At 39.6% G+C, this 19,462-nt stretch overlaps 1 protein-coding gene across 1 annotated transcript in view; it reads left to right on the top strand.

Annotated features, from left to right (window-relative positions):
* The first annotated feature begins 289 nt into the window (after window positions 1-289).
* NXPH2 (neurexophilin 2) overlaps window positions 290-19,462 on the top strand; it is a 108,691-nt gene continuing 89,518 nt past the window's right edge. Inside the window, exon 1 of the mRNA XM_036320095.1 lies at window positions 290-514. Coding sequence (XP_036175988.1) covers window positions 461-514 — 54 coding nt within the window. The 5' untranslated portion in view covers window positions 290-460. The remainder of the gene's footprint in view (window positions 515-19,462) is intronic.

Raw genomic sequence — 19,462 nt, forward strand, 5'->3', positions numbered from 1 at the left:
GCTCTCACCGCCCAGAAAAGCGAGCGGGTGAGCAGGAGGGCGCCAGCCACCCAGCCGGCCCTCTGCTGGGCAGGGGCGGAGGAGGCACCGAGCCTCGCCGGGTGCCCTGGCGCGCTCAGCTCGGACCCGCACCCGCACCCGCACCCGCACGGCGAGACCGGACGCCTGAGCAGCCTCGCGCGGGAACCCGGCACCCAGGCGCCCGCCACGCCGCCTCCAGCCCGCGGACGCCGCGGGCGCTCACCCAGACCCAGGCCCGCTCCACGGAGGGGCGCGCGCGGGGCCCGACCGGAGCGCCGCCCTCCCTCCCGCCCGCCCACCGGCCGGCGCGGCGCTGCGCTCGGATCCGGGAGGGAAGCGCGCGCGGTGGCCCCGGCGCCTCAGTCCGTCGCCCGAAGTGGAGATGCGCCAGAGGCCGGCGCGGGCGCGCAGCTCCTAGGACGCCGCGCCAGCCGGCACCATGCGCCTGCGGCCGCTGCCCCTCGTCGTGGTCCCCGGCTTTTTGCTGCCGCTGGTGAGTGCCCGCCGCGCCCGCCCGGCCGCGTTTCGGCGGGAAAACCGCACCGGCGGCCGATCGGCAGCGGAGCCGTGGCTGCTCGGACCCGGGGCTGGGAGAGCGCGCAGGGGAGAGAGTTGGGGTTGCCTCTCGGAGTTGGAGGTGAGAGTCGGGGTTGCAGTCGGGGGGCCGCCGGGCAGGTGAGGGCGTAGCGAGGGTTGGGACTTGAAGGCTGGGGGCAAAGTCGGCGGAAAGTGGCCGGGAAGCAGGCGCGAGGGGAGCCGAGGTTTGTTGAGAAGCGGCCGCGAGGGGTGGAGAGGAGAGGGATGTGGCGAGGATGGGCTGACAGACCTGCCCCCAGCCCAGAGCGAGGGGCTTGGTGGTTCTTATCCTTCACGTGGTGTTTGTCCGGATGCCCGCAGACACCGCTCCCACACCACCGCCTCATGCATCCCCCTTACGCGGCCAGTTAGTGGCACCTTTCTGGGGGGAACTCGGCTAAAAGGCCGACTGGGGTGGGGGGTACACTGCGTTTCTCTTCCCTTGGCATCTGGTGCTGGTGCTGGCGGCGACGCGGGATGTAACTTTCACACCCAACTCCGCGCAGAGCCCCTCTGGCATCTCCACGCCGTATGTATGCCCCCCAAGACCTTTCCTGCCGGGTCTGGGCGGCTCGGGGGCGCCGAGGGAGGGTATTGGGAGGTGGGTCAGGGTCTCCCGCGAGGCTGAGGCGACTGTGGGTATTGTATCTCATTGCTCTTTGCCCCCCGCCCCCCCGTGGCGCCCAGTTTCCTCCTCCTGAAATATACCTGCGTACTGTGTGTATTGCTAGTTAATTGCATCGGAGGGAGATCCCCAAATCAGACCTCCAGGAAGGCAACTTTTAAAGTAAAATCGCAGAAGGGGACTATTTGGGCTCGGTCTGCGTCTGTGATGGATTCCTCCTGCTTTGCTGGCACCGGTCTTGACAGGGTGCTGTTGGGTTTTCTCCAGATGCACGGTTTCTTGGGCGCTCATACAGGAGACAGTTCGCTCAGGGCTGTGAAAGCAAGACGAAGGAACCCAAGCACTTAGAGAATGATGATCCCTCCCTCCCTCCCCCCCTCCCTCCCTCCCTTCCTTCTTTCCTTCCTTCCTTCCTTTCTTCTCTTCCTTCCTTCCCTTTCCTTCCTTTCCTTCCTTCCTTCCTTCCTTCCTTCCTTCCTTCCTTCCTTCCTTCCTTCCTTCCTTCCTTCCTTCCTTCCTTCCTTCCTTCCTTCTTTCCTTCCTTCCTTCTCTTTCTTTCCTTTTTTCCTTCCTTCCTTCTCCTCCATCTCCTATTATTTTCAGGGAAAGATCAACTAACTTATGAAAGTTTCTTTATGAAATGTATGATATTGGAGAGGCAGAGATACTTTGCAAGTTTTGAGGGTGGAAGAGACTCCAAAAGGTCTTAGAAAGGGAGACGTTGCTGCAAGGAAGGGCCGGTCCACTCTTGTTACATGGGAGTTAGCGTCACCTGCTCAGCATTAACCAAGAAAGTCTTCACTGGCGTCAAGAAGAAACGCTCCAAAGTGTCCTTGAGTGAACCAGCACATACTGTCTATATGCAACACTGCATGTTAAAGTAAATGTTACATTTAAGCCAGGCATTATGCAAGCAACATATATGTCACATTAGTCTTTAGCATCACTTGCTTTTAAAAATGTTTCCTCTTGAGTCCAATAAAAGGCGATATAATAGAGCAGTATTTGAATGGTATATGTAAATAAAATTCTAAAAGCTTGGGGAAATCAGGGACTTAGGGAGGGTCTTCAGAATATCTTCATGAATATCTTAGTTCATTCATTTAATTTTGCATTTAGTGGCCATGGACTGTGTTTCTGTTCCACTGTGTGAGGCTCTTAGAGATGAGGAGATATATTTCAGCATGTGTTAGGAAAAAGTTCTATCAGATACCATATTGCAAATACTAGATTTTTTTTCTACACCTCCATAGTCAGTAAGGAATAGGAACTACATCGTGAAGGTATTGCATGCACCCCTGAAGAGCTGGATTCTAATTGCAGCACAGATTGATTGATTAGTTTTTAAGGAAGCTTATGTCAAATTCTAATCCATTTTGGATTGTGCTTGGGTTGTAATGCTTTTGCTCCGGGAGCACTTTATCACGGTAAGTGAGGTGGGGAGCTGCAACTGTGTGATAAGCGCACATCACTTACACTGCCATCCTGGACAATAAAGGCTGTTTACACATTCTTAGAGCTGTTTCCAGCTTTACCACACCAGGGGTTAGGATCTGAAGGGAAAGGGGAGATGCTGGGCAGGGTAGGTCTATATTAAAACATCCCCAGTCCCACCATGTGCCCCACCCCAGCAAGTATCAAAAAGGACAAGTCATACTTTGGCCCTTCAGATGGCTTATAGTTTTACTGTACCCTTTTCAGCTCATGTTGAACTTCTTTGCTAAGTCCCAACAGCAAATGGATAAAATGTTTTCATGATTTTGAAATTAGTTGGTTTTTTTTTTAATTTTCTAAGAACCATATGCACTTAGTAGATCTGTCCTTGTAGGCAAAGTGCAGGGGTGAAATTGAGTTATTGTTGGAATTGGATTTTACTCTGCTATCTGCACTGCCAGCCTGAAGAATATACTTTTTAAAAATGTTAAATATTTTTAATGAGTAGTGGATTCATTTGGGGATATTGAAATTTAATTTTAAGAAAATTACCTGTTTCATCTGAAAGCAGCCTTATTTGGGAGTTGGGCCCCCATAAGCTACTAACCCCATAACACTAGTACAAAAACTATAATGTTTTCACTTATTTTTGTGATGTTTCAAATTTTTGAGAAAACAATAAACTGAATTGATAAATATTGCAGGTAGCCTATGACATATGTGTGTATGTTACCTGTTTGCTGGGTTTTCCTGGACTGTGTCTAGTGTTTTACTAGAAAGGTTGCAATACTTAATTAATAGGATTACTAGGCACCTGCAAAATTTAAATATCAATCCTGAATGTATTATTTTCTTAGAAATTTTTATTTAGCAACCTATCAGTGCATTCTTTCTTTTCTGCCATATAATGAAGAGAAAATTACCATTTGAAATTAATATGATAATAAATTGAGTGTTATTTCATGACATAGTCCAGAATAAAGACTTCTCCAATGACAGCTTCTTACAGATTTGCATAATTTATAACTCATAATATGTGTGGTTTTTGCCTTTAAGTAAAATGCAAATTATGAAAAGATTAAATTTAAATGAACGATTAGGTTGACATTAAGATAAAATCTAGCTACGATTTTAAAAATAAGTTCATTATACATTTCTACTTATTTTTCTGTGATATAATGATTAGTTTATAAAGTAAAATAGCAATTAAAAGTAATGCAAGTTAGAAAATTTTGAGGAGACTACAAAATCAGAATACTTATGAAGCAGGTGTTAGAATTCTAAGTTGACTCTCGTTACATAATACCATGCCACATAAACTTAAGGATATTTTTGTTTATCTTAACAAATTAATAATTTTTATTTTTGTTTAGTGTGGTATTATAACATTTATTTATTGCCAGTTCTGTACACGACGTGATAGATAACTCATGACTGTTTTTCATTCAAAAATCACAATTTCCCTCATACAATTTTGATCAATAAACATCAAATCGGTATTTCCCAGTGTAGGATCAATAGTCATCTGTTGACTAGATGTCTGTTTGAAGGAGAGGAAACATCATTTCATGGTTACAATTTAAAGTTGGCTGGGCTTTCAAATTAACTCCTTTAAAGTATCATGATCTTAGGCATTTTAAAAAATGAGAATTAGGGTTAGACATTTAAGTCTTCTATTCCAGCCCCTCACCACCTGGCATAAATTGTGTTCCTTTGGCCTATTCTGAGATTATGTTACCTGGTTCAGTTTTAAATGCCTTCCACACGGGAACTGACTCCTCATGGGAACTTATTTTATAGCTTAGTTCTGGATATTTTTCTTAATTATTTTTTATTGTTTCTGACTAGTGGTCAAAACGCTAAAGAAGGCAGAAGGCTCTTTTGAAAAAACCTTTTAGAGGTTTTTACATTGTCAGCTTAAAATGTGTAGCACTTGCAAATCGAATGAATTAAGAAATGTTGATATTATAATGTTACCCACCTTTTACCTATTGAAGAGCTAATCAATACATTTTTCATGATTTAGTCATTTAGTAGCAGCAATCAAAGATGAGTGTAAATGTGTCACAGGTTTGTGGTTTTGTAAAAGCTCTAGGACTGTCTTACTGTTTACATATTCTGCAGACTTCTTTACCTGAAGCTTTGCTGGGTAAGATTTGAAAAAATAATTACAGCCGCACAGTCAAGTGCTTACAGTTAGGGCTGTGTCAGCGTTTCTGTAAAGAATCTCATTTCTATCTTAGCCATAAGCATTATTGCCAGTTAGAAGCTGGCATTTAATATCTTGATTTGAGAATCAATTACTTTAAAGCTGCTTTAAAAAATTGGTCCAAATGATTTTGAGCACTCATCCATGTGAGGCTACTCTCCAGGTATTATTGTAGTACACAGGATGATGATTTAATAAAGTAATTTCTATGCTATTCTTGCACAGTGGTTATAATGTAAATTGTAATATGTTTAAATTATTTTAAATTATTTTTTCCACTTAACCTTGTTATTGCACATCTGTAAGATTTTGTAACACTATTTCATCATGAATATTTTTAATTGTGCCAAATTCAGATATCCTAGTCACTGTTTTTATGAGTCTTTATTATTAAGAACCTATTTGAACTTTTTATTTGTTGTGATATGAACAGTGGTGTTGATGACAACTCCATTCTTAGTTCATTATCCTGCTCAATAAAATGGATCTAAAGCAATTTACAGTATAGATTTTATATTATAGAAGGTATTCTAAGATATTGTTGATGGAAAACTTCCATTTTATGGTATTTTTAATGTATGAAAATCTAGATAAAAACCTTCAAGTAACTGTTTTTTATGCTGTAAGATTAGTATATAGTAAAGAATTCTATTTCTTTAACTACTATTAAAAACAAAAGTTTTCTTACTCAAATCCAAAAGCTGTAGGATATCTTTTCCTAGACAGGTTATTCAATAAATTAAAATAGTTGTCTTTAAAATTGCCATTGTTGTAAATTGTGCCTTTCTTAGATTTATGGATCTATGGAAAGGGAAGTGAGGAGTTTTATGAACGTAAACCACAATGATAATAATGCTGTCTTAGATTTCATACGCTTACATTTTTCAAGTTCTTTCACACAGTTTATCACATACTGTTCTCCAATAAAACTACAAGATAGAGAAGGCCATTTTAAATGTTTCCAGGTGTGTGTTGGAAAGAACAATGCATGTAGTGTCAAAAGACCTGGGTTCTTCTCTAGTCCGTGTGGGTCAGTAGGTTGGAGCATCCCCATACACCGAAAGGTGGCGGGTTCGATTCCCAGTCAGGGCACATGCCTGGGTTGCATGTTCCATCCCCAGAGGCAACCAATCCATATTTCACTTTCACATTGAGGTATCTCTCCCTCCTTCCTTCCCTCTCTCCTTCCTTTTCTCCCTCCCTTTTTCTCCTTGCCTCTCTCTCTAAAACCAATAAAAGCATGTCCTTGGGTGACAATTCAAAAAAGATCTGGGTTCTATTTATAAATAAATTGCAGATTCAACCAGTGGTTACTGACTGTTTTGACCCAGGCCTTACACTGAGTCTTTATGAGGACAGAGCAGTAAAGAGAATATAACAGGTTCGAGGGTGTGCGTGCGAGTGTGGACATATGGGTGTGTACGTATCTTGGCAGGTCATGTCACAGCCCTGGACCCCTCATCTGTAAAATGAAGTCATTAGTGATAAAGTAGATGAAAAATTATTTCTAACTTATTCCTTTTTAAACAGTGTTTCTGAATTTTTATTTTTTATGAATTACATCTTAAGTTACAGTACAATTTAATATCTTTTATATAAACATAATTGCTTTAAATATAAATTTTACATCAGAAATAACATTATATGTTTAGAGGTAGATTTAAAACTGCAAAACTGCTTAATTTTATCCCTGATTATATAAAAGGAAAATTTAGTGACACTAGGCAAAAGGAATTGACACTTATTTAACACATAATAAACAAAAATCAATAAAATTTTATTAAAATGGTGCATTCAGGACTTTGCTTCCTCTATACAATTTTTAAATTGTAAACTAGTAACAATTAAGTCATTGTTTTAATTGGAATAAAAAGGAGATTGGCTTTTACTTAAGTTCTAATTATTAAAATAAGGAACATTACTGTTTAATACTATACTTCAACCAGAAAATTAGTATGTGACCTTTGTATGCCTCAGTGGAATTTAGCCTATTTAAATCAGGAATACTTATAAACTAATGCCAAAGCTTTCAGGAGTTCGGAGGTAGATGGTACAACATTTTTTAAAGAAAACCAACAAATAACTGGCATGTGAGACCCATCAAAGGTAGAGAAAATCGTTAATGTTCTTAACATGAGGAAACAAGCCAACTGAAATAGCCTGACTCCTGGGTGCAGTCCAGCTATGCTTTAAACAACGTAAATGTCTTTAAAAATCAACCTTGACTATGTGATATTGCTGTTTTTGGCCAAATAAGTGATTCTAAGGTCATTAAAAACACTCGTGTAAATCTCTTCATGGAAGAATATATAAAATTGTGACTTTCAAGCATTGTCATAAATACTGACCATTTTAAAATCTCATCTGTTTTACCCTTAAGTTACATAGATGTATATTTAGTCAATCAAAACAGTAGGTAGCTAAAGAAATAGTCTAGATTGTGCCAAGCTGGCACGGCCACGGGTGAACCTGAGAGGGGGCAGTGAAGGATTTAGAAAAGACAGACAAGAGAATAAAGCCGGGGTTAGGTAGGACACTGCCCTCTCTGATGGAGAGACAGCACCACGGCCTGTAAGCCGAGTCTTCATTTTATAGCCAGATGCCACGAGGCAAAGTAAGGGCGTGGTTACATTGTTTCGAGTTTCGAATCTACTCAATTACATGCACCTAATGAAGCTTTTTTTACTTGCTGCACTTCCCACAGCCCATATCACTCCGCCATGTGGGACCACAGGTTTGGACCCTAAGGCCAAGTTTACAACTATAGCCTTTGGCTATAATTGTGCTGGGACTCGCACATGGCTTTGCCATGAGGGGATCGTGCCCAGGCTTGAACCTGTCCAAATGCTGTAGCTTCTCGCCTCACTAGATTATTTGAGGGGGGAGACTGCATGTATAATTTACATGGTTTTTAAAAGCCCATATGATTTCCATTCCAGAATTCTATCTCCTACCTTTGTGTGTATGTGGCTTAGTCAGTGAAAGCAGTTGAGTATGAAAATCTGCACAGTATTTTGAAGGAATTATGGATACAAGCGAATAAGGACTCCCACCGACCTCATAACATTCTGTAGTAATGATCATTTTTCTGAATAGAGTTTTGCATTTGGGTAATCCAAAAAGAATACATTGGGGATCAGTGTAAGGAATATGGTCACAGAAATGAAAAGGGAGGTGAAGTTTCCAAAGGTGTGCACTCCATAGTTGTGAATTTACCTGGTGCTCCCCTGTTGATTACTTCCAAATTGGTACCCCAGTTCCTACCCTATTGTGGCTTCAAGGCCACATCGCCATAGCTTACTGTTCATTGTTACCTGGATGTCTTACTACCAAAGCCACACACATCCTCCTGAACAAGTGCTTCCAACATTCGTGGATTCAGATCTTGAAGTTACCACCTCCTTCTTTTTAGTCTGGTATCTTTGTTTGCGGACAAGTGACTTGGTGTAAAGATTCTTTCACGTGTGCGATCATGTGGTTCATCTTCACATCAGCTCTGAAAGGTAAACAGAGCAGTTATTGCATCGATTTTGCAGGTGAAGAAACAAAGCACTGCAGGTTTCAGAGATGGACCGTAGACCACACAAATGGGGACAGTTGAGTTGCCCATCCAGCCCAGCCCTTGGGTCAAGACAGCACCCATTTGTGACAGAACGTTGTGAGACCGTCACTGACACCCAGAATGGTGGGCTATGCTGAGGTGGACCTCAGCTCATTCATTTTAGGAATGTGTTCAACAAGTCTGTCATCAAATCAAACAAGTTAAACGGAACAAACAGATTCTGGGAATGTGCTCCTTATTTAGGAGTTCTATTTAGAATTTAGTCTCACGGAGTTTGAAGCCCAGTGCTCCAGCTTCTTTGTAGTTTGAAGGGTAAGTTGATGGCAAGTAATGTAATTCCACTTAGGACCAGCAGAGGATTTGAGAGTTCCCCTGATTTCTCAAGATCTCACCCTCTACCACTTCAGAGTAAAATCATGGACCTGGCCAGACATGGACAAAAAGAGAGAGAGAAAGGCCCTAATTTCTAATAAGGGCCATGCAATTCTTATTTTCTAATGGGCAGGTGGGGACTAGCTGGTGGGGGAGGCCATCTATTACTGCAGGAGCTCACACACATGTGCAGACCTTGTGAGCATTCATGTACAGCTTTGTTTTACCAGTAACATACTTGTTCTTGCTCTCACACTCTCTCCGTTTCTTACGTTTTATAAAAATATGTGTCTTACTATAAAGGTAGTATATGATAGTGGACGTTACTGGCTCTCTACTCAAGTCCTTTTTGGGCCTCTTTTTGGCATTTCTATGCCCCCTTTTGCGTTTTTATTTTACTACTAGGCGCCTGTGACTTTCCTTCAGAGGATGTCCTCAGGTGTTGGATGCACCTCACCAGAAAGCACCGGGAGTCAGACTGCTGCTTCCTTCCCTCCAGGGTGGTTCCTGACACATGACTGATGGGGGCCCGGATGAGAAAAGCCCTGCTCCTTCGCTCCCAAATTCAACTAATACTCTGGAGGGTCCCCGTGGGAGGAGGCTGACGCTACCCTCAAGGGAACTTGGCCTGACATCACACATTTCCATGGCGTCCTCCCATTCTGTGCCCTACTGCCCCACCCTGTAGCAGACTTCTCTGGAGCAGTTCATTATAAATCATTTGCACTCAAACACCAGTCTGGGTTGGTGTCTGCTTCTGGCGAACCCAACCAGAGATTTTTGTTTATTATTTTTAAGTATTCAGAAATGTTTATAATAGCCATTCTCACCCCTGCCTGTTCACAGTAAGAGGTATTCGCTGTTAATAGTTTAACAATGTGTATTGTTCCAGAAATTATGGCTATGTATGCTTTTATCATCATTCTTATATCAGCACAACATAATGTTCTATAACATAGTTTAATGTAATAATATATTGTGGCCATTTTAATACAATGTAGAATAATTCATATCTTTGAGAAGCCTTAGTATTTCATGGCATTGATGAGCCATAATCATTTAATCAGTCCCTTATTAATTTCCTAATTGTGTTGAAGTATTTTAAAAAATTTTAATCTATAAAATGAATTCGGAGAATTGAAAATACTAATCCAGTGCTGGGAATATACAGTATTAATTTGGATAAATATAAATTTTCCCTGAAATGCAGTACCACTTACAGTGTATATGCGTACCTATATCTTTATCCAGATAGTTAGTGTATTTTAAAAATTTTGCCAATCTGTTAGAGAAAAACACCTCATTATTTTAAAAAATCCTGTAAAGCCCAGCCAAAGTGTCTCAGTTGGTTGAGCGTAGTCCCGTGCACTGAAAGGTTGCGTGTTTGATCCCCAGTCAGGGAGCATACGGAGGGCTACGGATCTGTGTTTCTCTCTTACATCGATGTTTTCTTTGTCTCCCTCTTCTTCTCCCTTTTCTTCTCCCTTTCTGTCTCATCGTTCCTCCCTTCTTTCGGGTGAGATTTTAAAAAGAAATGTACTATATATAACTTATTAGGAAGGTGAAGTGTGTTTTCATAATAACAATTTGTATTTCTTTATGGTTTTCCTTTTTAAATAATTCCCCATTTTTTAATTCATTTTTTTCTACAGCCTTTAAACTTCTAATTACATTTTATATTATTCTCGCACAATTGTTTATTTAATTATTCCTGAATACTTTATGTATTATGGCATTGTTGTGGATACCATTTCTATGCCTGACATTTAAAAATTATTTTTTGCTGGAATATGAGGAAAGCTATTTATTTTACTACATTTGTTTGTATCAGTTCTATTTCTGAACTGGATTATTAGTTTTAATAATTTTTAATTGGATTCTTTTGGGTTTATATATAGACAATCATATTATCTATAAGTAATTTTATGTTTGTTCTTTGTATTGAACTTTGATGACTCTTAAATTCAAATTTATTCTGCCCATGTACTGGTTAGAACCTTCAAAATATTATTGACTAACACTGTGAAAGTGGATTTTTTTTTTATGATTCCAACTTTAAAGTTTACTAACTATGATATTTGCTTTTCATTTCTAATAAATAATCTATCAAATTAAGAATGTATGCCGAAACTGGTTTGGCTCAGTGGATAGAGCGTCAGCCTGCGGACTGAAGGGTCCCAGGTTCGATTCCGATCAAGGGCATGTACCTGGGTTGCGGGCACATCCCCAGTGGGAGATGTGCAGGAGGCAGCTGATCGATGTTTCTCTCTCATCGATGTTTCTAGCTCTCTATCCCTCTCCCTTCCTCTCTGTAAAAAATCAATAAAATATACTTTAAAAAAAAAAGAATGTACTTTTTCCATATTAGAATAAACCTATGTTGATCATAGAAGTTGATTTCAGATACATTTTTATCATTCCTCAAAATGGTGCTATGTTTTTAAAATTTTAATTTGTTTATGTTTATTTAAAATAGTTTTCCTAAAATTAAGCTGCTTAAAACAAAGTTAAACTATCTATGTTTTAATACATTGATAACTGTGTTTTTATGTTTAGTATTTTATTTAGGAACACTGATTCTATATTCATAAGTAAAATATAGCAATGTGAAACATCAGGTTTTGCCTCGGGATTATTCTAGGATCACAATTAGAAAAAAATCTGTTTTTCCCCCTCAATTCTGGGAGAAGTTAAAATAATTAAGAATTGTTTTTCCCTTGGAAGTTTGTTGGGAATCATTTTAATTCATTTGAGTCATTTTCTTTTAGGCAAGGAGATCTTTTATAAACATTTCATTTCCTTTATGGTTACTTATCCATTCAGACATTTTTCTTCAACCTTTATGGAATTCCTTTTATTAATTTTAAAAGAAAATTATGCATTATTTGTGTATCTTCAAATTTATTTAGCATACATTTGTATATACTATTACCTTGATTTAAAAAAAGATTACTCCATTCCTGTGAATTAAATTCCCCATATTTTCTCCCTAGGCTTGTATTAATTGTTTTGGGACAATAGTAGCTAAGGTACTGCCTTTATTCTCTCTACAGGTCTAGCAGTGTAAATAGAAGCTTTCAGCTGCAGATTCCATAGTTAATTCCAATGTGAATGAAGCCTCAGCCCTCTTTCTATTCAATGGCGGACCTTGCAGCATCCTGGTAGCTGCCCTAGTCAGTGCCTGTGGGCAAGGCACTGCCAGATCCTCTGTGCCAAGCTTGGGGATGGGAGGAAGGTACTCTGTGGTGGGGTAAACCCTGGCTTACTGTGCTCACCTTCCTTTGGTTACAGACTGCTGAGCACACTTGGTTTTTCCACCATCTGATTCACTCTTCTTTATATCTTCTAGAGGTCCTCAAATTGTGTTGATTCTGGGCATTCATTCTGGTTTTCACATTCCTAGTTCATTTCCTTGGAAATTTGGGAAAGAGGCAAGGTAAATATATTCACTCAGCTTTCTTTATTGCAACTGGAAATCTTTTAGTCATTTCTGGCTCATCTTTCTTTATCCTCTACAATATCCATTCAGTCACAAAATCCTATGAAAATTTTCTTCCAAATCCTTCTGTAAACTGTCTCTTCCCTCTAGCTGCTGCCATTTCATCACTACAGCAGCCTCCTCACTGGCCGACTTTATTCCAATATGAGCCTTCTAAATTAATTTCACATGTCATAGAATCATCTTTTTTAAATTCTCTTTTATAATGCCACTCTACTATTAAGAATTGGAGTGTGATTCCTTTTTTCTTAACACATTGAGTCTAAATTTTTCTTTCTGGTTTTTCAGCTTTGAATCTCTCATCTACTATTCATCACATACTCTTAACGGCAGCCAGGTCTTCATTCTTAATACTCCACAAATACTTCAGAGGACAGGGAAAGCATAGGTCTTGATGTCAGACTGACTTGGTAGTTTTATCTTGAGCATCTTGATGAACCCAATAAATCTCAATTTCAGTTTCTTTCTTCAGAAAATAATGATAATTGTAGCTATCTCTTATGATCCCTATATGTAAAAGTGTAAAACGCCTAGTAGCTAGCATTAGCTTAATAAAGGTCAGTTTTTATTTTCACCTGCAACAGCGTAAGTTCTTTGTGTGCAAGCAACAGAAACTGACTCTGATGAATTTAAGGAAGAAATTTATGAAAATAGGGCAGCTTACAGAAAAAGCTGAAGAATCAGGCATTTCTAGAGCAGAATCAAGAGTCTAGGTGTCAGGAAAATACCAATTAGCCAAGATGATGAAAATGATGAATAAATACCAAACTGTTTGATATGATGTTATTGTTTTTTAAATTTAGGCCTTGTTTCACTTCATTTAAGATGTCATGTTCTTGTTGAGAGAGCCTGGTTGGCTTGGGTCATATATCTTGGCTTGAGAAGGGTGGGACACTTTGATGAACAGTTCCACATATCTTGAGAAATCAACTGTATGTTCCAATTAGAGAAATTTTTATCAAAGCCCTCACTAAAAGAAGACCTCTGTTAGAAAAAGACCTACAGAGAATACCAGTTCTAGGTCTTTATATTATTAATCAGCACGGCCTTTCACTCATAGACAACCAAAGATCATGAGACACTTAAGAGAACTCATCATCAAAAAAGATGGACAAAGAGTAACTAACAGAACCTATCCTGGAGGGAATAAGTAGTACAAGGGACATATTTTAATTTTAAAGATTCCTAACTAGTATTCTCAGAGACAAGAAGATATTGCATCCTGAAAAGACGGGCAGGCTGCATCTTGAAGAAAGCAACTGGGTGACGAGAAAGAATTCTTAGAAATCAAATATATGACTGACAAAATTTAAAAGTCAGGGAGAAGATGGGAAAGGATAGGGCTAAAGCCCTTGCTGATGAAGTGTCAGGTGAAGTCAGGACATAACAGAGCCAAAAGACCAAAATGGGAAATCTGAGAGGACAGTGAAGAGACACAGGATTAGTCTCCCGTGAGGAGCCCCAGAAACAGATGATAGGCTATGAGGGGAAGGAACGTAATCAAAGAAACAGAGTTGAATAGGCTGAAAAACAAACAAACAAAATTCTGGAGAAATTTCTGAACGCAAAAGAGAAACAGAAAATACTAAGAGCTTTCAGAAAAACAAAATAAATTACTGACAAAACAAACACACATTTCATTCACCACACTGGATATTAGAAGCAATGGAGTGATGTCTTCAAGGTTCTGAGGGGAAAGGAGTATTGAACTGACAGATAAATTATCAATCAAGTATGAAGGGGGAAGGAGGAGGAAGAAGAGGAAGAGAAAATCAGAAAATTGAAAATGGTATTTGGTGCATGCAAGGATCTCAGGGGAGTTACCACTCACTCCATATGGAAAAACCAGGGGTGGGTGGGAAGAGATCAATCAAAGAACCTGTATGCATAAATGCATAACCCAATGGACACTGACAGTAGAGTGGTGAAGGCCTGGGGTGGGCGGCTGGGGGGATGATGGCTAGAAGGAGTCAGTGTGTGTGGGGGGGAACAGGATATGTAAAGTTTTCAACAATAAAGATTAAAAAATAATCCACAGGGAAGTACTTCCTCAAACCAAGAAAGAATTGGGGGCCAGGGGCTGGTGTGGGGTACAGTGGCATCTTAGTATGACTCAGAAGAAGTGAAGGAAACTAGAGAGGGATCTCTTAGCCTCTGACCCTGGGAAGGTGTGGGATTTTATTTCCTTTTCTGCGGTGCAGTCATACTGTGGCTCTAGTGAGAATTCCATTTAAATCATTTCAGTTTCACAAATGCTGTTTATTAGTTTGCTGTGTTTGAAATGCATTTCTATACCCAGCATGAATGATTTACATATAGTTTAAGAATGGAATGTAACTATAATAAATATTAATGACCTAAAATAAAATAAAACTTTGAAGGTAAAGGGAATACAAAAGGTGAGGATAGTCAAGCATGATAATTTTCTTATCTTTCATAGTAAGAAGCTAAGAAGCTGTCTGATGTTAATAAATTAAGAAATAGACTTAAAGGTTTAAAAACTACCAAATAATAGAATAATTAAAAATAATTCAACAATAAAAATTTAGCATGTGAATTTAACTATTTACCATATTCTTTTATTTCTTCTATTATTTAAATAGATTAGAAAAATAAATTTAAAATAAGCATCTGGAAAAGGCATTTTGATCTTAAAATGTGAGTTCATATTTGTGTATATCTTTTTCTGTAGTGTTTTTGACAAATATTATTTCTATATGAATTTCAAAATAAAGAAGCTCTTATTAGCAGGGAGAGCTGCCCGGCAGTGGTAGAAACATGCTCATGAGGCCATGGATTCCCCTCACTAGGAAATGATGAATGTGCTCCTGACATAGATTGTGGTGACAATTTTATGGCTGTATACTTGTCTTTAAGCTCATCGAGTTGTATATATTAAAAATTTACAGAGTTTTATATGCCAATCATGCATTAATAATGTGGTGAAAAAGTGGGTAAGCAGAGGTCATCTGTTGGCTCATGCTGTGAGGGCAGATTTCTCAGCCTTGGCATTATTGAATTTGGGGCCAAGTAATTACTTGTGTGGGGGGTAGGGTGGGCAGGGGTAAGGGAAGCAGTGTTCTGTGCATTGTAGGATGTTCAGCAGCATCCCTGACCTCTACCCACTAGATGCCAGTACCACACTCTCCCAGTTGTGACAACCAAACATGTCTCCCAACATTGACAAATGCCCGCTGGGGAGCAAACACACCCCAGTTGAGAACCACAGCTGTAGAGGATTCTTGGCTGTGAGAAGCTGAACCAAGTGACCTCTTGGGTCTCTCCTAATTAAATGCTTTTGTCTTTGAACTGTTGGAAAGGGGTCAGCATTTTGCATAGACCTAGTTTCTTTCTTAATACTTTTTTTTTTCCATCTCAGGCAAATTTCCTTTGGTTCAGTTCAATTCAACCAATATGTATGAGTGCCAACTCTGTGAGGCACTGTGCCCAGCGCACATATCTCTATTTGGCAATGTTTCCTTTCTAAGATAAATGAATGAGTGATTCTCTTGCTGTCCCTCACCAAAGGATAGTCACACATTTTGTTTTGCCTTAGGTACCGTGCAGATCTCACCTGTTGTTAGGGATGGCTCAGAGAGTTTTAGTAATGCCTTCAAATTTCCATATTTTAAGATGCAGTAATGAGAAAATACTTTGTAGAACATAGCAAATAAAACAGAAAATAACCATTACAAATAATAGTTGGTTAACAAAAATGTTAGCTAAGTCACACTTGATGTGCATATTTGTTGAAATTAATAATATAGTGGGTTACATTCTTCAAAGAGTTTATTACAAACCCAGATTATATTATGGCTATTAAAACTAGAGAGTCCCACTTTAGAGGGGAAAATTTGATCCAGTGTTTTTCCTCTAAGATTTTTAAAAGTAGCTTAAAATTCTTAAGTCCACTCGTGGGAACTAGAATGCAGGTCCTTTTTATAGAAAAAATGGGGTTATTCAAGTTTACTGAAACGTAAACTGTGTGTTACTCTAATTTTATAAATGGGATGAAACACTTTCTTCTACATTGGGATGCAGTTTATTGTTGTTGTTTTTTGTTAATCTTCACCCAAGGATAATTTTTCCATTGATTTTTAGAGAGAGTTGAAGGGAGGGAGAAAGAGGAAGAGAGAGAAATAGCGATGTGAGAGAGACACACAATTGGTTGCCTCCTGTATACTCCCTGACTGGGGCCAGGGATGGAACCCAAAACCCAGGTTCATGCCCTTGACTGGGATTCCAACCCATGATCCCTCAGTGCTTGGGGCAATGCTCTAATTACTAAGCAACACCAGCCAGGGCTGGAACGCATTTTTAATTTTCTCCTTTGTATCTGTGAAAGTATACTGTGAGAGTTGCATCCTCTCCTCCAGAGATAAACATGGTAAAAAATAAAGAAATGGAATATCTCCTGATGTCAAAACTTAAAATGTATTTTTATGACATTATAGCTTTGCATACATAATGACCTTACTTATTGGGATAAAGTGAGAGCTACAGTGGACTGTACCTGGGCTGTCACTCTGTCCCTTTATATCATGGAAGGTGAGCTTTGCCATAGGCTCCTGTAGCATGTTCTTGCTCCTGCCTTTAGACATACACACATACAGGCCCACAAATAACATTAACCACATCAAAAGTAGTATCTCTTCATTGGCAAGAGGGTGTCTTGTCTCTACCTTGAAAGTTGTAGGCCTATGTTATGCCACTGTCTCTCTCTGTACAAATGCCTAAACAAGCCAGTATTTGATAGACTCTTAACTTTCATCAAAGACTAATGTGGGAAATGGCCACAGGAAAACACTTTTTGGTAACACTTATATTTATACTTTCACTCATCTCTTCATTCAACAGTTAAATGGCTGCTGTAGGCATGGCACTATGCTAAGCTTTTCCTTGAATGTGCTCTTAGGGAACAAAAATATATTTTTTAGATAAAGCAAATACCTTATTTAAATAATGAGAGTTTCAACTCAATGTTTCTTTTTTTACTTACCTACTAAGAAGAGCAGAGCTAATTTAGAGCTCAACTGTGACAAAATCCTGTGCCTAAGCCCAATTTTTTCTCCTATTATATAGTTCTTGATCATGTGAGTATTCTTTTACACATGGTTCTTTCCTATATAGCTTATATCTTGTACCTTGGAGATACTTTTAGAAAGAATATCATCTTAAATGTCTTCGCTGGATTTTCACCTTGCTGCCCTGATGTGCCTGAAATCTGATGGATTCATTTTAATTTCAATTATGTGGGTATGAATTTTCTCTAAAATTTTCCTTCTGAAAATTGAGGTGGTTGGACTCTGTGATTTTCAAGTGCTGGTCCATGGGCTACAGCCATAGTGAGAGTATTTTCCATGTTACATCAGTGTGTCTTGGGTAGGGCCAATGCACCAGGCAATGCTGGGACCAATGCACAAGCGATGCTGGGACCGGCCAGATTTGGGAAACCCTAGATCAGACGGTCTCTCAGAGGTCCTTTGGATTTATGAATATATGATGCTGTCAGAGCACTGGCCTGTCTCTAGGGAAAGAGCTGCAGTGGCACTGATCACATTGCCAGGGTCAGAGGGAGGAGAATGCCTCAGGTCACAAGGGGTTTTCACAGCTTTTGCAGACTTCTCTCCAAAGGTGTGTTGAGTGCTCCTCTCTGGGCTCCTGTACCCCCAGGGCACACTTCATTGTAGCATTTACTCATGGCATTGTGATTGTGGGTGCACATCTTATGTATATTCCTCTAACCAGTGGTTCTCAACCTTCCTAATGCCGCGACCCTTTAATACAGTTCCTCATGTTGTGGTGACCCCCAACCATAAAATTATTTTCGTTGCTACTTCATAACTCTAATTTTGCTACTGTTATGAATCGTAATGTAAATATCTGATATGCAGGTTGTATTTTCATTGTTCGCGGCCCAGAGGTTGGGAACCGCTGCAACTCAGTTGAAATCTACGGACATCAGTCTCTACCACACCACAGCCAACCACGAATGAACTATTGAAAGAAATAACGCAGTAACACCCTGTGCATAGGTTGTACTTGAAAGCCAGTAGAAAACTACCAATAACAGATTATTAGGAAGAAGTCTGGGTATATTTAACCTAAGCCCTTAGTCTGCTAATTCAGTGTCACTGACCTCCTTCACAGGGTGCCTGAAGCCCCTTTGTTTTGGATCGATGGATTTATATAGGAAAAGGTCTTAACTTTTCTTAGTATTGACAATATCATCATAAGTATCCTCTGGGACGAGATTTCTATGCCTAGGTTAAAGCACCGCTCTAAAATAAACAGGTTGACCTGATTCTCTCAAGTCTAAGTCTGTTTTCTTCTATTAGGACAAGGAAAAGATATTTACCATAGCCAAGGAGCTGGTTGTTTACCCTTTATTTTTTTAAAAATATTTTATTGATTTTTTACAGAGAGGAAGGGAGAGGGATAGAGAGTTAGAAACATCGAATTAGCTGCCTCCTGCACACTCCTTACTGGGGATGTGCCCGCAACCAAGGTACATGCCCTTGACCGGAATTGAACCTGGGACCCTTCAGTCCGCAGTCCAACGCTCTATCCACTGAGCCAAACGGTTAGGGCTGTTTACCCTTTAGAAGTAAATACAGATAGCCACAAATAAAACTTCATGTTTATTCACAGCCGCTTCATAATGCTTTATAATCTCTTCCTATCATTATTATTGACTCAGGTATTTCTAGTGCAATATGCCATGCTGGTGTCCTTTTTAACATTGATATTTATATAGGAAAATGCATTTCTTTTTTAAAATATATTTTTATTGATTACAGAGAGGAAGGGACAGGGAAAGTGAGATAGAAACATCAATGATGAGAGAGAATCAATCATTGATTGGCTGCCTCCTGCATGCCCCATACTGGGGATTGAGCCCGAAACCCTGGCATGTGTCCTGACCGGGAATTGAACCATGACCGCTTAGTTCAAAGGCCAACCACTGAGCCATGCCAGCCGGGCAGAAAATTTAATTCTAAAGTTTAAAGTAAATTGTTTGAAAGAAAAATACCTAGAAAATAATGATTTAGGCATTTAACAATTTTAAATTTATGATCAAGATTCATAATCTGGTTTGTAATCCTGAGATTTTAGTGCCTTTCTACATTAATCTCTTTAGTTTATGTATTATTTTTTGTAAGG

The sequence above is a fragment of the Myotis myotis genome, unplaced genomic scaffold (assembly GCF_014108235.1).
Source record: "Myotis myotis isolate mMyoMyo1 unplaced genomic scaffold, mMyoMyo1.p scaffold_m19_p_8, whole genome shotgun sequence".
Lineage (NCBI taxonomy): Eukaryota > Metazoa > Chordata > Mammalia > Chiroptera > Vespertilionidae > Myotis > Myotis myotis.